The 20,092-nt window shown below is 34.9% G+C and overlaps 1 protein-coding gene across 6 annotated transcripts in view; it reads left to right on the top strand.

Moving 5' to 3' along the window:
• PCMT1 (protein-L-isoaspartate (D-aspartate) O-methyltransferase) overlaps positions 1-20,092 on the top strand; it is a 45,014-nt gene that overhangs the window by 14,336 nt on the left and 10,586 nt on the right. For 3 of the 6 annotated variants that reach the window (XM_007458752.1, XM_007458753.1, XM_007458754.1), the window contains exons 2-6: positions 5,106-5,210; positions 6,409-6,440; positions 13,317-13,421; positions 15,468-15,588; positions 17,428-17,513. In XM_007458752.1, coding sequence (XP_007458814.1) covers positions 5,106-5,210; positions 6,409-6,440; positions 13,317-13,421; positions 15,468-15,588; positions 17,428-17,513 — 449 coding nt within the window. The remainder of the gene's footprint in view (positions 1-5,105; positions 5,211-6,408; positions 6,441-13,316; positions 13,422-15,467; positions 15,589-17,427; positions 17,514-20,092) is intronic. The other 3 variants (XM_007458755.1, XM_007458757.1, XM_007458756.1) reach the window with 2 other exon arrangements.

Below are 20,092 nucleotides of genomic sequence, written 5' to 3'. Positions count from 1 at the left end.
TTATTGGAGTATAATTGCTTTACAATGTTCTGTTAGTTACTGCTGTATAACAAAGTGAATCAGCTATATGCATATGCATATCCCCATATTCCCTCCCTTTGGCGTCACCCTCCCACCCTCCTTATCCCACCCCTCTAGGTGGTCTCAAAGCACCGAGCTGATCTCCCTGTGCTCTGCAGCTGCTTCACACTAGCTATCTATTTTACGTTTGGTAGTGTATACATGTCAGTGTTACTCTCTCACTTCGCCCCAGTTTACCGTTCCCACCCCTGATGTGTCCTGAAGTCCATTCTCTACATCTGTATCTTTATTCCTGTCGGCAGGTGGATTTCTAACCACTGTGCCACCAGGAAGCCCTGCGTATTTTCTTTTTACACTTTTTATAGTAGATTTGACTGGAGTTTTTGTTTGTTTGTTTTTCTTTTTCCTATTTTTAGGCATTTTATGGACACAGTTCAAGAGCACTTCTGTCAGTATAGTGACTTGCAGTTTCTTTAATGGATAATGATATTGGTAATAGTGGTGAGAAAAGCGGGGGGGTTGGCATATCTTGTTGCTCTTCTGTTTCTGTAGGATCCTTAATTTTCTTCCTTCTTTCCCTTCATTGCCATATCAAGAGGCACCATCCTTTCCCTGCCTGTATGATTCTCCCCCAGAAGCATTGCTTCTTGTGTTTGCCATCCCTGGTCCCAGTAAATTTTTTTTTTTAATAGCTTTACTAAAGTACAGTTCCATACTATATAATTCACTAATTTAGATTGTAAAATTCGGTGGTTTTGGATATATTTATAGATATGTGCAACTGCTACCATGGTCAACTAATATTTTCATCACCTCAAAAAGATACCCTGTTTTGCCCTCCTATTCCCCCAACCATAAGCAACCACTAATCTATTTTCTTTCTCTATAGATTTGCCTATTCTGGAAATTTCATTAAATAGAATCATACAGTATGCAATCTTTTGTGACTGAGTTTTTTCACTTAGCATAATGTTTTCAAGGTTCACCTACATAATAGGATGAATGAATCAGTACTTCATTCTTTTTTATGACCTAATAATATTCCATTGTATGGATATATACCACATTTTGTTTATCTGTTCATCAGTTGATGGACATTTGGGTTGTTTCCACTTTTTGGGTATTATGAATAATGCTGCTGTGAACATTTGTGTACAAGTTTTTGTGTAGGCATATGTTTTCACTTCTCTTGGGTATACACATATGAGTAGAATTGCTAGGTCCTATGGTAATTCTCTGTTTAACCATTTGAGGAACTGCCAGGCTGTTTTTCAAAGTGGCTGCACCATTTTACATTCCTACTTGCAGTGCATAATGGTCTGATTTCTTCACATTTTTGCAACACTTTTTATTATCTGACAGTTTGATTATAGCCATCCTAGTGGGTATGAAATGGTATCTCACTGTGGTTTTAATTTGCATTTCCCTGATGACTAATGATGTCCAGCATCTTTTTATGTGCTCATTGGCTATTTGTATATCTTCTTTGGAGAAATGTCTGTTCAGATCGTTTGCACATTTTAAAATTGAGTTATTTGTCCTTTTACATTGAAATATAAGAGTTCTTTATATATTCTAGATAAAAGTCCTTTTTCAGTTGTATGATTTACAAATTATTTTCCTCTCGTTCTGTGAGTCACCTTTTTCTTTTTTTTTTTTTTTTGCGGTACGTGGGCCTCTCACTGTTGTGGCCTCTCCCGTTGCGGAACACAGGCTCTGGACCACAGGCTCAGCGGCCATGGCTCACAGGCCCAGCCGCTCCACAGCATGTGGGATCTTCCCAGACCGGGGCACGAACCCGTGTCCCCTGCATTGGCAGGCGGACTCTCAACCACTGCGCCACCAGGGAAGCCCTACCTTTTTCTTGATAACGTCCTTTGAAGCAGAAAAATGTTTAATTTGGCTGAAATCCAGTTTATCCATTTTTTTTCTCTTATTGCTCATGCTCTTGGTGTCATATCTAAGAATCCACTGCCAAATCCAAGGTCATGAAGACTTACCCCAGTATTTTCTTCTATGATTTTTATTATTTTAGTTCTATGTTTAGATCTTTGATCCATTTTGAGTTAATTTTTGTATTTGATATGAGGTAAAGATTGAACTAAATTCTTTTCCTGTGGCTATCCAGTTGTCCCAGCACCATTTGTTGAAAAAGACTGTTCTTTCGCCATTGAATGGTATTGGGACCTTTGTTAACCTACAGATGTTTAAGTTCCTTCCTTGTGGCCAGTACAGTGAACTTCTATGTCCCAGACCTGTGTTCACTATTTTAGTACTTAGTGTTGTAATTTCTCTTTCTGGGAATAATTTTGTCTGTGCTTCATCTGCATTCCCTACTTCCTTCTACTTAGTCTTTTAAACTTCAGTCCCTACCTTTGCTTTCTATACCCACAGGCTTGCAGCAATAGCAGAAGCTTTGTTGGAATGTGTTGTTTATTTTTCTACTGATAAGTAATATGAAGTCTGGATATTCCCTTTGTCCTAGTAATGTGAAGGCATGGGTCATGTGTGGTTTTGTTTATGCCCCTTCTTGATCTTAGGTTTAGGTGGTTTTTGAATGGCTATGTGGAGAAATTCAGATTCTGGTGGGCACCATTACCCTCTAGAACCTGGAGGCTCCACAGTTGATGAATACATTAAATTCATTTGCATAAATATTTTAAACTTCTCATGATGCTTAAGTCTCATTTTAAAATAGCTGTGGCAACCTACTGAATGGGAGAAGATATTTGAAAATCATATATTTGATAAAGGGTTAATATCCCAAGTATATACAACTCAATAGCAAAAAAAATCAAACAATCCCATTAAATAAATGGGAAGAGGATCTAAATAGACATTTTTCCAAAGAAGACATACAGAATGCCAACAGGTATATGAAAAGATGCTCAACATCATTAATCATCAGGGAAATGCAAATCATAAACCACAGTGAGGTACTGTCAGCTCATACCTGTTAAAATGGCTGTTCTCAAAAAGACAAGAAATAACAAGTGTTTACAAGATTATGAAGAAAAGGGAACCCTGGTGCACTACTGGTGGGAATATAAATTGTTGCAGCCACTACAGAAAACTGTATATGGAGGTTCCTCAAAAAATTAAAAATACAGCTACCGTATGATCCAGCAATTCCATTTCTGCCTATTTTTCCAAAGAAAACAAAAACACTGATTTGAAAAGATATATGCACCCTCATGTTCATTGCAGTATCATTTACCATAGCTAAGATATGGAAACAACCTAAATGTCCATCCATGGATGAATAGATATGGATGCTGTGATGTATATATACAATGGAGTATTATTCATCCATAAGAAAGAATGAAATCTTGTCATTTGTAACATGGATGGACCTTGAGGCTATTATGCAAAAGGAAATAAGTCAGAGAAAGACAAATACTGTATGATCTGACTTACATGTGGAATCTAAAAAAATAAACAAAAAACCAAGCTCATAGATAGAACAGATTAGTGGCTGCTAGAGTCAGGTGGGGTGCAAAATGGGTGAAAGTGGTCAAAAGATACAAACTTCTAGTTGTAAAATAAATGTCATGGGGATGTACAGTATGGTGACTATAGTTAATGATACTCTGTTGCATATGTGAAGGTTACTGAGAGAGTACATCTTAAAAATTCTCAGCACAAGAAAAAAAATTCTGTAACTGTATGGTAATAGATGTTAACTTATTGTGGTGATCATTTTCTAACATATACAAGTATTGAATCGTTATGTTGTATACCTGAAACTAATATAATGTGTGTCAATTATACCTCAATTAATAAAAAAGAAATCTGAAAAAAAAAGTTGTTCATAGTGTAGCCAAATTAAGCAAAGCATGTTTTGATTAAAAAAATTTATTTCTGGATTGTTAAAGTCAAGTTGATACATTTAATCTTACAGATTTTAGAGCTGTAAGGACAAGAACTATGCTATTTTGTTTATTATCACCCTAAGTATGTAGCACTGTGTCTGGTATGTATTAGACAGTAAACTTACTGAATGAGTTAATAACGCCTTTATTGAATAATTACTGTGTGCATGGTTAATAAGGTTTATTGAAGTTTAACATATTATATTTAATCTTAAAGGATTGATAGTTGGGGGAGCAAATATATACAGTCAGCCTTCTATACCCCTGGATTCTATTTCCATGGATTCAACCCACTGTGTATTGAAAATATTTGAAGAAAAAAAAAGTTCCATAACATTTCAAAAAGCAAAATTTGAATTTGCCGCATGTTTGGCAACATTTACATAGCATTTACATTGTGTTAGGTGTTATAAGTAGTCTAACCATGATTTAAAGTACATGGGAGGAGATGCGTAGGTTATATGCAAAAACTATGCAATTTTATATAAGATACTTGAGCATCCACAAATTTTGGTATCTGCTGGGGTTCTGGAACCAACTCCCTATGGACACTGAGGGAAGACCATATTGACCTTGCTTTCATTCTTGAAAAATTTGTTTCTCTTGGGCTCTGTAACAGTATATCTGCTTGATTTTCATCTACCTCTGTATCTGCTCCTTGTCATAATCTTTGAAGGCTCTACTTCCTTTGCATTTCTCCTAAATGTACACTTTTGTGTATTCTTACCTGGCCACTTTAGTTCACTTGCATTGCTTTAGTTGCCATCTATACAACTAGTAATTTATATCTCTGTTGTAGGTTTTTCTCCTGCACCCCAGATCCATTTGTCCAACTGACCACTATATATCTCCATGTGTATGGTCAATAGCTCCTAACTGAATAAATAACTTGTCCTTTTTTTCCTTAGCTCTGATCCTTGTCTAGGATTTCACAAATCAGTATATGACATCAACATTTCAACCATTACCCCCCTCCCACCTCCAAATCTAGTCAGTCAGGTATACATTACCTACTAAATATAACTCAAATCCTTCTACTTTTCTTCATCCTTACTTTCATTATTAAAGACCAGGTTGTGATTACCTGAGCCATTGCAACAACTTTCAATTTTGCTCTCTTCCAATCTAGTCTACAGTGTAACCAGAATAATTATTCTAAAATATGTCTGATCATGCCACTTCCAGCTTAAAATATTGCTTCATTCATTTCAGAAAATGGAATCATCAAGACAGATAAAGTATTTGAAGTAATGCTGGCCACAGACCGCTCTCACTATGCAAAATGTAACCCTTATATGGATTCTCCACAATCAATAGGTAAGCTTTGGATTTCTGAAAACGTCACAAATTTTACTCATTTACTCTGTAATCTATGTAAGTAAAAATAGGCTGGGACCCAGATGTGTATCTAGTACCTTGCTAATTTGAGTTTTATGCCTTAGTAAGTTTCATAATCCCAAACTTACCCAGTTTAATAAAATGATATAATATATAAAGTGTCTTTTCTATTTTCTTAAACAATACATATAAGAATTCTATAAGAATATTCTTAAAACATACTTTAAATGAAAACTTACAGTTTAAGCTATGTGCTGAGTTTTCTTTAGGGTCTTCAGTGTTGACTAAGGTTGGTTTTTGCATTAGCATCAATTTTAAAAATCAGTATTAAAGGGAATGTGTAACTAAGTTATTACTGACTTCTCTGCTTCACTTGCCCTGAATTTTTTGGTTTGTGCTTGTTTTTAGAAAGTTCCATATTTAACTCCTTCTCCTGAAGCAGGTTTTGCTGAACTGCTGAGCCTTGGCAGTGGGCGCCTTTGAGGCTTAGAAGTGCCTCAGGATTCTGTCGGCCAGCTGCCGTGCTGCCTTCTTTTGAAGCACTTTAACAGTCAGCAGAGAAGATCCTGGGGAGCTTCTGAACCCCGAAGGCACCTGCTACCACCGCTCAGTGAAAATTGCTTCAGACGCAGAAGCAGGTAAATAAGTTTTGAGAAAGCAACACTGGGAGAAAAAACTAAAAGCTGAAAATGGAGAAAAGATTGTTTTAATGAACATTAGCTGATAGTGTAAAGAGTAAATTGAAGTAGCTTATTAGTCTCTTAAGCTGCTCTGATTGCCAGTTCTAGTTTCTTATAAGGTGCCAAAAATATGAAGCAATTTAATTTTGCAAGGATTTTGCATACTCTGTGATATATGGAAGCTTATTTTCTTTTTATAAATCTAAAGAAAAAACATCATAAATTTATCAACTCAACTTAATGAAATTCTTCCTTAACTATATGGGAGAAGAAATTTTTGGAAATAGTGGGACTGTTGTACTGAGCATGCTAGCCTTTGGCATGATTAATTTTAACTGTGCACGACAGTACAAAATAAAAGTTTTATTTCTTGAGATCATAAAAGTGAAAATAATTATTATGAAAAACAACTTATGGATGTTAGAAAAGGAATTACATGGAGTATTTCATATGTTTTTACAGCTGAATGTATCAGTAGTTCTCTTCTTCTTTTGCAGGGTTCCAAGCAACAATCAGTGCTCCACACATGGTAAGTTAACTTTGGTCATTTGGGTACAAATGGATCACATTTTTCCTCTAAGAGTGCTTTCTTCAGTAAAAACGGTTTAAAGAACATTTTTAACTTTTAATTATATCAGTTTTATCATCTATGAATTATGTAAATTGGTAATGAATTAATAAGAATAATCTTATTCTTAATAGAAGATGTGTAGAAGGAACTCTTTTTGGTAGAAACTCATTAAAGTTTTTGGTGGTTGTCATTAGTATCTAATCATGTAAAAACTGTATATAAAAAATTGGATATAAAAATTTATTTACTTAGAGGTGTGTTAATTAAGGGAGAGAATATTTTAAAAATATAATAGACATATTAAGGAAATCTCAAGTTGAATACTGTTTCATATTTTATTTGGATAATTCATTAGGGACTGGTCACGCATAGCAGTTATGAAGCTGTATAACTCTGAGAAGAACCTGTTTTAAGTTACTTAGCACTTTTAATCTGTTGCGAATTTTCTTGGGTTTTAAATGTCAGTTATTTGCATCAGTACTCTGTTGGTTTTTTGTGAAAAGAACAATAGCTTTTCTGATTCTCTGAAAGTATTTGGGGTTGGAGAAACTCTTATTTAAACTTAAAGCCTTCTTTATACCAAAATAAATTCTACACGTATATTCATAGTGAACTAATAATTTTACTAGAAGAAAATAATAGGCAATGTATTTATAAATATTTAATAAAAATGACTTTTTAAACATAACAAAAGACCTAGAAGCCATAAAAAACCTGATATAGTCAATATTTTGAAACATTAAAAATCTTGGATTTCTGTAGATGGAAAATATAAACAAAATCAAAAGAGGAAAAACTGAGGGAAATATTTGAAATACATATGACAGTATAGAGCAAATCTCCATATATTTACATATATGGAATACATATATACACATGTGTATGTGTGTATCCTATATATAAAGAAGTAAAATACTACTAAGCCCAAAAGGAAGTGGGTAAAGTACAAGAATGTAGTTCATAGAAAAAGAAATACAAATGACATTGGCATTTAACCAAATGAAAAGATGTCATCTTCACTTATATTTAGTGAATTGCAAATTAGCAGTACAATAAAGTACCATTTTTCTCCTATCATCAGAAATTAAAAGTTTATTACTTTGTATTAGAAAAGGGAAACTGACAAATTATTTTTTTGGTTGGGAAAGTAAATTGATAGTGTTTTGGGAAGGCAATTTGGCAATAGCTAAAACATGTGAGATGAATATACCTTAGACTCTCCAGTTTTATTTCAAGATATTTATCCCATAAAATATTTGCACAAGTACAAAATAACTGAGGATATTTATTAGCACATTATTTATAATAACAAAAAAATAACAGTAATCACTAATAGTCCACTAATAGTGGATGGTTAATAAATTATAGTAGATCCATACAGTGAAATACTGTGAAGTGAAATGAATAAAGTTCTGTAAATACGAATATGGCAAGATCTTCAAGAAACATCATAAAAGTAGAGTGCAGAAGAGTATTTAGAGTTTTTCTTTTAGTTATGGAGTAGGAATGGTTTTTGTACGCATTACCTATTCAAGGAAATTAATGATTAACAAAAAAATTGTAGTCTTAAGATCCCTGAATACGGTTTGAAGTGCTACTTAAAAAGAAAAATTTATATAGAAGTATTCATTTAATGATAAAAGTTATTTTAGAGAATTGGTACTCAACATATTTGGGAAATTGCCTGGAGGGGTATTTTTCAGATAAATGGGAAATACTGCATGAAATTTTTCTTTTCTCTGAAGTGTGGTGCTGAGTGTCCAGTTCACTACCAAATGAGACGTGGCACTAACTCCACGGCAAATGGTGCATTTTTAAACAAAAATAATAGCTTTATTAATATATAATTTATCCTTTTTAGTATACAGTTCTGTGGTTTTTAGTCTGTTCAGAGTTGTACAAACATTACTACTATCTCAATTCAGAACATTTTCATCACCTCAGAAAGGACCCCTATACCTGTTTAGCAGTCAGTTCCCATCCCTCATTCTTCAGGTCCTGGCAACTGCTAACCTGCTTTTTGTTTCTATGTCATTCTGGACATTTCACAGAAATGGAATAATAGAATATGTGGCCTTTAATCACTGCTTTTTATATTCTGCACAATATTTTCAAGGTTTATCTATGTTGTAGCATGCTTCAGTATTTCATTTCTTTTTATTGCCAAATAATATTACATTGTATGGATATACCACATTTTGTTTACTCATTCATCAGTTGATGGACATCTGGGTTCCTCCCACTTTCTAGCTACTATGAATAATGCTGCTATGAACATTAGTTTACAGGTTTTTGTGTGCATATGTTTCCAGGTCTCTTGGGTATATATTTGGGAGTGGAATCTGCTGGGTCATATGGTAATTCTGTGTTTAACATTCTGAGGAACCGCCAAACTATTTTCCAAAGTGGCTGCACCATTGTACATCCCCGCCAGCCATGTCTGAGGTTTCCAATTTCTCCACTTCCTTCTCAACACTTGTCATTGTATGTTTTATTTATTTTATCCATTCTGGTAGCTATGAAGTGATATCTCATTGTGGTTTTGATTTGCATTTCCCCAGTGATAATGATGTTGAGCATCTTTTCACGTGCTTACTGACCATTTCTGTATCTGCATTTAATGAACCTCAAAGTCACAGGTTTGGAAGTAACTACAACCCTGGAATATTTTCCAGAGTCTTACTTACAGAAAAATGTGAAATGGCATCCTGGTAGCAGTGAACATATTTAGCATCCAGATAATGAACCCCAAATTCCATTTCTTGCTAAAAGAGACTAGAGCTTCATGGAAAAGTGACTAAATTCCAGAAAGTGAAGAAGTACTCAGAGGCTAATGGGGTGATGTCAGGGGGACATAGGAGCAGGTTTAAAGAGACTCCCAGAAGCCAAATCGGAGACAATTTGAGAATCAAAAAATGGTAGATAGTGAAGACAATGGATTATAGCACAGTGAATTCAGAAACAAAAATCTCTGAGCCCATAGGAATTTAAAAATAAAATAGCAAGATGGGGAAAAAAATGAAAAACAGAAGAATACCAATTATGTGTGGAAAGAATAATAGAATTTTGAAAATCAGTTCTTTGTAATTATCAGTGTAATAATTGAATTAGGCAAAGATCATCAATTAATCTGAAACCATTAAGAGGAAAGTTGTTGGGGAACAGAAATATCCATTTAGTCTCAAGTTATTATTCGACATACTACTTGTTAATTACAAAGAGAAAAATATGCCTTGAAAATAGAGTGATCTAGTGGTTACCACATTTACTGAGTGGTTGAGCTTGGCAAGTGCAGTAGTGAGATGGTCCAATGTTATGTGCATCCTGATGTGATGCAGTAGGAGGTGCCCTGCAAGCCCTGTGTGCTGTTCTTGCTCAAGTTCTTTGATCTAAATCTAACCGTGAGGAAATTGACACATCTAGAATGTTTGTGGTATTATGTAGGACAACTGGACAGGTCTTTTAAAAGGAGTCAGTGTTCTGATAGACAAAGGAAAGTGGTGGATGGAACAGAGTTGGGGGAGAATATTCTAGATTGGCACATGCAGTGCATGAACTTTGAATGAATTGGTGGGGGGAACAGCTGTAAAGGAGATTTGGGAGACAATTGAGGAAATTTGGGTGTGATGTTTATGTTGGATGATACTAAATTAATGAGTTTCTTGAGTGTGGTAATTGTGATGTGGTTGCAAAGGAAGATGTCCTAGTTTGGTTTTTTTGGCAGATACATGCTGAAGTATTTAGGAGTGTAGTATTACGATGTCCACAGCATATTTTCAGGTGGTTTGGTAAAATAGTATGGCACAATATAAATAGTTGGTGACTGTATGAGGAGAAAAGGATGTTCATTGTATTTTTTGTGGGTTTGAAATTTTTCATAATTATAAAAATGAACTTTTAAAAAACTTAATTTTTAGATTTAGAAATGAGCCTGGACTATCCAGAAGAATATTAGCTATAGTGATAAAAGCATGTAAAAAGCTAATAATTGTGATTGAAAGCCTTGACATTTTAAATCTGAATGGGACTTTAATAATAACTTAGCATACCCCTCTTTAAAAAATCAAATCTTATGCAAATGTAGTACTGAAAAAAAATGCCTGAGTTTCTTTTGGAATTAAGTTGGGACAGTACTGCCTATAGATTAGGGATTGGCACCTTAAAGAAGTCCCTTCTAGTCCTTTCATTTTTAGACTCAGGAAAGCCCAGGTGCTATAGGAGTTATTTTGTTTCTTTGACTACTTCATACAAATATGATACTTGTTATTTTATTAATGGAAATTATTAAACTTTCAGGGGATACTGATCATTTAAAAAAATCTGATAAAAGCTTCTTCCTGAAAAAAGTTCACAAACTCTCTCTTATTAGAGACTCCATTCTTCGGGCTAAGCCTCTTGTCTAAGAACAATAGCTTTGACTAAATAAAGTGTCCCCAGTAGTTTCCTCCGTAAAAGTTAATCCAATGTGTCTCATAGAAACCTCGTTAACTAACACTTTCTTGTTCCACTGGTTGATGTTCATAATGATGATTCAGAGATAGTATTCCACTGTATCATTTTGAAGCATCAAAGAAAGATAAGGTTTGCCAGATATTTTTAAATTTTTTGAAACAATCTCAAACTTATGGGAAAGTTGCAAGTACACTGTCGAGAACCTTTCTTTACTCCTTTTGAGAGTAAGTTGCTGAAATGATACCCCATCACTCTTGAATACTTCAGGGTGTAGTTTATTTCCTACAAAGGACATTCTGCTGTACAACCACACATAACCATCAAAACCAGGACATGAACATTGACACATTACTACCATCTAATCTTCAAACTCGTTTTCAGTTTTTCCAGTTGTCCCTATGATGTCCTTGATAGCAGAAGGATCCAGTGCTGAATCACTGCTCTTTTAATCTCCTTCGATCTGAACCAGATCCTCAGCCTTTCTTTGACTTTCATGGCCTTGACTCTTTTGAGAATAGTACAAATGATTCCCGTATACTTTTTACCCATACTCACCAAATGTTATCATTTTACTTAATTTGCTTTATCATTTATTCTTTCTCTCTCCTCCCTCTCTCCCTTCCCCCATATATATATATATTTCCTTTTTTATGAACTCCTTAGGAGTAATTTGTAGGCAGAATACTCTTTACCTTTAAAAATAGGACATTCACTTAAATAACCATTGTGCAGTTGTCCAAATCAGGAAATTAACATTGATTAAACACTTAGCCAATTTACAGACCTTATTTAGATTTCATCAGTTGTTCTAGTAATGTCCTTTATAGGAAAAGAAAGTTGCAGATCAGGAGTTTCATTCAATTGCCTTGTCTTTTTAATCTGGAACAATCCCTCAGTCTTTTCTTTTATGGTCTTGAAAATGTTTATGAACTTTATAGGCCAGTTATTTTATAGAATGCCTCTCAATTTAGGTTTGTCTGATGTTTCTTCTTTATTAGATATGAGTTATGCATTTTTGCCTGGAATATCCCAGAAGTGATGTATTTTAGCAAATATCATGTAATGTCAGAGTGTCCCATTATTGGTGATATTCACTTTAATCATCTAACTGAGGTCGTGTCAATCAGGTTTCTCCACCAAGAAACTTCTGAACTCCATTGTAAAGTTACCACTTTTCCCTTTTGTAATTAATAAGTGTCTGGGGCAAACACTTTGAGAGTATGTAAATATCTTGTTACTCATCAAATGATAATACACTAGTTTTAGCCTCAATCAGTTATTACTGAAATGGTTGCCAAATGTCAGTTTTCTAAGTTCATCATTTCATCTATATTTAAAAACAGTTGAGAACAGTTTCTCCTTATTCTCCATTTATGTATGTATAGAAGGATGTATTTACTTACTGTCACTGTGGATTCATGGATATGTATTTTTATCACCCAAGATCTGAGAATGAATGTGCTTATTGCTACTGGATCTGATGATTTTTAATAATTAATATACCAGGCATTTAAGGACAGCTTTTGAGATAATATTTATTAATTCTAACCTCATATTTTGGAAAAGCACTAAAATGTAAGTTTATAAAGAGGATGGAGTAGAGAAGGCTTTATTTCTTGGTTTGGTCCAAAGCATAACCAACATGATTTTATTTGATTTGTCATTTATATATGCTGTAAACATAAAAATATATGTCGTTTGGCCCCCTTAATTCCACTTGTAGGAATTTGTCCTGTAGATATACTTTATAAGATTATTAAAAAGGTTATTACATTATCTTACAGGTACACCTTTTAAGATTATTTTATCTCTTTTGTTATAGAAGATTGAAGCTAACTTAAATCTCATCAGGTATATTTATTACTACAATACATTCATACAAAAATATACTCTTCAGCCTTAAAAAAGAGTGAACACACTGTTAAATAGTGATAAGGAACCTCCTTCAAGATATAATAAATTTATAAATGAATATGTATTTGCTTATATATGCATAAAGTGAATATGTTTGGAAGAAATCACTAGAAACTGGTAACATTGGTTGCCTTTAGGGAGTGAGACTGTTTGGGGACAGGGGTGAGATGCAGACTTTTCACTGTAAATCTTTTTGTAGCTTTTGACTTTGAATTAATTAAATTTAAAAAATTCGCACACTGGAGATCTAAAATTACTGAACACTTTATCTAAAACACAAGAATTTTAATCAAACAAGAATTTTCTTATAGATATAAGTATATAATATGTTATGTTTTCATTGTTTTGGTAGGTGCCAATAGTAGAAAAATTGGTGACAAGTTAGCAACTTTATTTGTATGCCATGGTGTATATACTTTATAGAGTTTTGAAAAAAAAATGAATACTTGCTTTGTTTTCTTTTGGCAGCATGCATATGCACTAGAACTTCTATTTGATCAATTGCATGAAGGAGCTAAAGCTCTTGATGTAGGATCTGGAAGTGGAATCCTTACTGCATGTTTTGCACGTATGGTAAGAGCTTTATTTACCATTCTGGCCCCAACAGAAGCATATTATATGATTTGGCTGTGTATTTTTTCACTAGCAGTTTTCGAAGGTTTTCTGTGTTCCTTTTTAAATTCTATTAAGATAGCAGTTAGAATATGTATCACCTAGGATTTCTTTTTGTTGTTGAAGTGACAGAACATTCAGTCAAAGTGGCAGAACTTGAAGGGAATTTATTTGGTTTATATAATGGAAAAGTCTAGAGGTATATCTGAATTCTTATATGGCTGGATTCAGAAGAAGATCAAATGTTGTTATGGACAATGCATTTCTCTCTGGTTCTTGGTTTGACTTTGCTTTCCTCCACATGTTGGCTTCATTTTCCGATATGCTCTTCTCTTTGATCACAAAGTGGCAACCAGTAGCTCCCAAACTTCAATCTTCCAAGTACTCTCCTGGCAGAACAGAATAAAGCCTGATTTCCAAACACTCCTACAGGTTTATTGGGATTGAAGGAGAGCTTTTTTTACATTAAGAAAAGTGCTCTTATAAAAATGCGTTGTGGGCTTCCCTGGTGGCGCAGTGGTTGAGAGTCTGCCTGCTGATGCAGGGGACACCGGTTCGTGCCCCGGTCTGGGAAGATCCCACATGCCGCGGAGCGGCTGGGCCCGGGAGCCATGGCCGCTGAGCCTGCGCGTCCGGAACCTGTGCTCCGCAACGGGAGAGGCCACAACAGTGAGAGGCCCGCGTACCGCAAAAAAAAAAAAAAAGCGTTGTTTGTTATACTTCAGATTTTTATCATCAGAGGCTTATCTGGTAAATGACTATCCACAGTATAAGTCTGGAGGCCCACTCAAACACCTTGAAGTAAAGGTTTATCTGTGTTCAGATAATCAAATCAGGTTGATTATGAAAAATCTTGTACCTGTAGGCCAGCTTGGAAGGGTATGGTTTAGTTAAGTTAGGATTTATGGATCCTTTAGGACTAGAATCCATTTAATTTGCTATGCATATATAATTGGCAGACTACTGGAATGTAAGCTCCAGAGAGGTGGGAATTTTGTCTGATTTTTTTTCATTGATGTATCCTAAGCATCCAGAACAGTGCCAGGCACACAATAAGGATTCAGATATTTCTTTTCAGTTGTTTGACTTGTTTTGTACAAGTTAAACCCTCACTAATGGGATGTAACTAAATACTAGAAATGGTATTTAATTAATGACTTCTTCTCTATACTTGACATGTTTATGGTTTCAGAGGCATAATCATTTTTTTAAATATCATTAGATGTCTGAGTTATCTTTTTGAAAATGATACTAATCAGTGTTTTTCACACATTTACCATGTGTTAGTCTGTGTTCTCAATGCTTTTCCTGTATTCTCTTATTTACTCCTCACATGATTTATGAGGTCTGTACCCCCTTCCTCCTCATTTTTCAGTTGAGGAACCTGACTGATGGAATAACTCGTCAAGGTTATACAGTTGTAAGTAAGTGGTGAAACCTAGATGTGAACACAAGTGGTCTGACTTCAGAGTCCCCATTGTGTTAAATTTATTTTACAATTAATACTTATACTTGGGGCCTTGTGGATTTTTATATTTCCCACATGTGGCAGTAGAATCAGGTATAGAAATCCCTATACAAAAAAATGTTTATGTAACATTTTAGTATTTAAAGTCACACTTTTAAATAGAATTTAAATAAAAAATGGTTACACTAATAAGTACAATTTAATATTGGTAGCTAAGTCCCACTTCAAGATCCTGGATTTAAAAATTAGAAATTGAAGAAAGCTGTCATTTTTCTTAGTATTACAAGTTTTTGTAATTTATTCTAGCTTCTTAATTACTGAAGTATCATTATTCATTTAAGGGTTATAGTTGAGAAAGTTGTATTTGCCAAATAATTCGTAATAAACTGAGTGTTTAACAATCTAATTGGAGGCTTAAGCTGTTTATTTGTCCTGATTTCTCATTGCAGAATATGACTTTGGATAAAGAGATGCTTTAATGACGCTTTAGAACAATAAACTTAGACCAGTGAACTATTGAATTATTCTTTCACTTCCAGGTTGGACCTAGTGGAAAAGTCATAGGAATTGACCACATTAAAGAGCTAGTAGACGACTCAGTAAATAATGTCAGAAAGGATGATCCAATGCTTTTGTCTTCAGGGAGAGTGCAACTGGTTGGTAAGTATCAGAAAACTTTAAAAATTTCCTCTCTGGAGAATTTTTATTTTCAGAAAAATCCCATGCAAGCTAAATAATACTCGGAGCTAGTTATAGCATTTTTTTTTACATTCACCTTTAAATACTAAGCAAGAAAAAGCCATTACTGCAGAATGTTACACTGGTTCTACCTGGATCATGGGTGACATGACCTAACTATCTCAGAAAATGCCATGTTGAGTTCTTTCTTCATTGCTTTTTAAGAAGTAGTACCAAAGTTACAAGTGTCGAATATAAAAAATTTAAGCAGCGCAGAGATGTGTAAGATAAAAGAGAACGCCCCTCCGTTTCCTCCTGAAGTTCTTTAGACGTGTAAATGTACATACGAATAAACTGCACACACACATGGTTCCTAAATTGACTCATGCTCTACATATTGTCCTTTAGGTTGCTCTTTCCCATTCAGCAGTATATGCATGGACACACTTCCATGTGAGCACATTTTATATTGTGAAAAATAACAGACATCAAAATACGCATAACACATAAATGTGAAGCTTAACAAACACCTGTTTAATCACCACACTGATCAAGCAATGGAACATTATTAGTACCTGGAAAGTTCCATGGCTCACGGGCCCAGCCGCCCTGCAGCACGTGGGATCCTCCCGGACCGGGGCACGAACCCGTGTCCCCTGCATCGGCAGGCGGGCTCTCAACCACTGCGCCACCAGGGAAGCCCTCTGCTTGCTTTTTCCTCATCATGACTACCTCCCTTTTCCCTAGCAGTATTATTACTTTTATGCATTTACTACCTAATTGCATTTCCATAAATGATGTTTAATTTAATCTTGAACTTCAGCTAAATGGAACCATACAGTATATATTCTATGATGAATGACTTCTTTTATTCATTATTATGTCTGTAAGATTCATCCTTCTTTTTGCATATAGTTCATTTTTATTGCTGTATAGCATTCTATTGTAGGAGCATTACCAGAATTTGTTTATTAATGCTACTGTAGATGGATATTTTGGGTTGTTTCTGATTTGGAGATATATTCACAATGTACGTAAGTCCAGATGCTTATATACACTCATCATACAAGCACTCATTTCTGTAGGTGTGTTGTTACAGTTCATAGAGTGACCAAAGATACTGCAAGTATCTTTTGAAGTGACTGAGCCAACTTATATTCCGAACAGTAACGTATCAGGGTTCCTATTGCTTCACATCTCTACCAGTACTTGGTATTATTAGATTTTTCTTTTTGCCCACTTAATGTATGGCAGTATCTCTGTGATTTTAATTTTGTATTTTCCTATTAATCAGTGAGGTTGAACACTATTTCATATGTTTGGCCATTTGGATTTCCTCTTTTGTGAAATGCCTATTCAGATACTGAGTTACTTATATTTTTCTTTGATTTGTAGGACTTCTATAGACTAGCCCTGTGTCTAGTTGTACATATTATCAGTCTCTTCTCCCACTCTGTGAATTGCCTTTTCACTCTCATACTGTACTTTTTTGACAAATAGAAATTCTTAATTCAATTTTTTTCTAGTGCTTTTTGTATCCTGTTTAAGGCACTCTGAAATCATGAAGATATGTCCTTATATTAGTTCTCAGAAGCACTGTCATTTTAACTTTTCACATTTAGACCTTTGATCTTTGTGATGTTCATTTTTGTGTATGTGTGAGGTAGGAGTCCAAGTATCTATTTTTTCTTTGAATATCCAGTTGTCCCAGCATCTTTTATGTAAAAATCTATCCTTTCCCTGCTTTAAATCTCCTATAATTCTTCACACTGGGTAGTTCTGTCTGAACAGATTTTTAAAGCTTTTTATTTTTTCTTTCAGTGGGGGATGGAAGAATGGGATATGCCGAAGAAGCCCCTTATGATGCTATTCATGTAGGAGCTGCAGCCCCAGTTGTGCCCCAGGCAGTGAGTTGGTGTTTTTCTGTATTTGTTGCTTTATTCAACTAAAGCTCTTAAAAATTTACAGGAAATGACTTCTATTGATTTTCAAAATATCATCTGTGTTACGTTGTGCTTTTTTTTTCTTTTTGGTTGATAATTATGCTCAACTTTTTAAAAATTGAAACGCTGTGCATTTTAGTTGCAGTTAGTAGGCAGTTTTTTCATATGCAGACAGTTGTATAAATGACATGAAAATTGCTAAGCCCCAGCTCATGGCTGTCTTGTTTAAAGCACTATTTGATTCAGCTAAGAACTAGTACACCAGCAGAATCGGGACAGTCCCTCTGGAGTTCATGATCTGATAATCACTTGGTGTATTGTTAAATACCAGAATGTGCAAGGCTATGTTAGGTGCACGGGTAAGACCGGGAAGTATTTGTCATACATTTATCCTCACAAACCTTATGTTCTAGAAGAGCTGTGTCATACGTGTATCAGCATATGATAGATATTGAAGGGAAAACAAAATATGTACTGTAGGAGTTCAAGGGAGGGAGAGTATGTTGCATAGAATAGTCAAGGAGACTTCTTATAGGAATGGAATTTGAACTGAATCTTAAAGAACAGTAGGATTTGCATAGTTGCAGTGAGAGGGAAGGATATTCCAGTAGTATATATTACACAGTCAAGGAAATATTTAAGTACAAAATTGAGTTTTCGTTTTAGTAAGACTCTGATAAACTTATGTCAGCCCAAATATTCCTTGGCTTACGTTTCTATTACATGTGATTTTTTCATAGTTCTTGACTAGATGGCAAGGGGCTAAAAGTGACACTGTCTCTTCTGCCCAGTCGTATCTAATCCCCAACCTGCAAGTGGTTTTTTTTGTGTGTTTACCCAGTTATGAGAAGCTGAAAGTTAGGGGATTTGTTCTGGTCACTGACTTGTTATTCATTGGCTGAATGACCTTAGGAAAATCAGCTATATTTTCTCTGGCCCTGTTATCTGTTTGAAAAAAAGACCAAACCAGTGGTTTTAACGTATTTTAATTGAAGTATTAACATGATGCAGAAAGGTGTACAAGTCATAAATGAATAACGTAATGAATTTTCATGTATGAACACATGATCAGTAGGTTTTATAACTTTTTAAACTTTTTTTTTTTTTTTTTAATATTGGCAGCCTAGTAGGAACAACTAAAATCTGAAACAGAACTGTGTTTAAATGAAAGGTCTTGGGTACAGGGCTCATCTTCCCCACTAAGACCCTAAGATGATCTCGAAAGGTATTTCTGGCTTTAGCTCAGAATGAATTTGAACATTTGTAGTAGCACTTGGAAGTATTATTGGGTGGGTGGGGGGGCTCTTTACATCTGATTAAATTTGAAGATAGGCATGCTGAAGGGGCTTTCCAGTTTTAAGGGAATAAAGATGTTTATGCCTCCTTTGGATATCACCCCAAAACAACTAGAAAAACAAGAAACAGAAACACGAACTCCATATTCAGTTATCTAGGAGATTATACCTGCAATCCTGAACTCTACAGTGTGTGAAGACAGAAAGCAGTTGGAGTAATAACTGACCTGGAAGGGTGAAGGAAGTTGAACCAAAGAGACCATGAGGGGGGTATCAATGCAGAAGCAGTTTGCTCTGCAGAACTCAGAAAAAGCTTAGAAATTGGAGGCATCAGGACCTTGGAAACCAGAGATAATGCTTTGGCCTGAAAAGAGGGGCTGCTACTTGAAATTCTTTATGAGGAACAGTTAGCCCTAAGCCCTAAAAAACTTTCTGAGAACTGAAAGACATAATTCTATAGTTCGAAAAGATCTTTTGAGTGCCTAGTACCATGAATTAAAAAAAAAAAAAGAGCCACAATATCACCATGAAATTTCAGAATGTTACAGATAAAGAGAATATTCCAAAATGTTCCAGAAAAACAAAATAGATAATCCGTTTAAGGGTCAGTAATCAGAAAGGCATCAGACTATAGAAAAGCAGCATTAGAATGAACAAGTCAGAGGCAAACCATCACAATTCTGAACTGAAAATGATTTCCAATCTTGAATTCTATACCCACACATGTCACTAAATACATAGAATAAAGATAATTTTAGATTTGCCAATCTCAATCTCTGTCTTTAAAAATATTCCACATACTGTTTCACAGCATACTTCTGGAGGAATTGCTTTAATTATATCATCAAAAAATGAGGGAGTAGAGAGAGAGAGTAGGAAAAACCGAAAAGAAGCAGCCATGGTATCTAGGAAGGTAGGAAATTTTGTTCAAGAGAGAGGTGGTAAGAGTTCCCAGGATTCCAGGATTATTGCAAAGGAAGTCCCAGTATGAACACTGTGCAGCAGGCCTGGAGAATAACCAGTCCAGATTTAGAGCAGAGGAGGAAGGTACTAGAAGCAGCCTACCAAAAAATGAAAAAAGAGCAGTTAAAAAAAAAAAAAAAAAAAAAAAGGAAGGCACTAATTAGATAGATTTGACTGCGTGAAAATTTCATTAAGAAGCTGGGAGGGTACCGAGATTTAGAAACAGTTACAAAGAAAATTAAGGGAGTGAAAAAAGAAAAATCTTCAGTTTTTAACTGTAGGGAA

The sequence above is a fragment of the Lipotes vexillifer genome, unplaced genomic scaffold, assembly GCF_000442215.2.
Source record: "Lipotes vexillifer unplaced genomic scaffold, Lipotes_vexillifer_v1.1 scaffold639, whole genome shotgun sequence".
Classification (NCBI taxonomy): domain Eukaryota; kingdom Metazoa; phylum Chordata; class Mammalia; order Artiodactyla; family Lipotidae; genus Lipotes; species Lipotes vexillifer.
The sequence above is the reverse complement of the archived record's forward strand: the minus strand, read 5'-3'. Positions and strand labels throughout refer to the sequence as shown.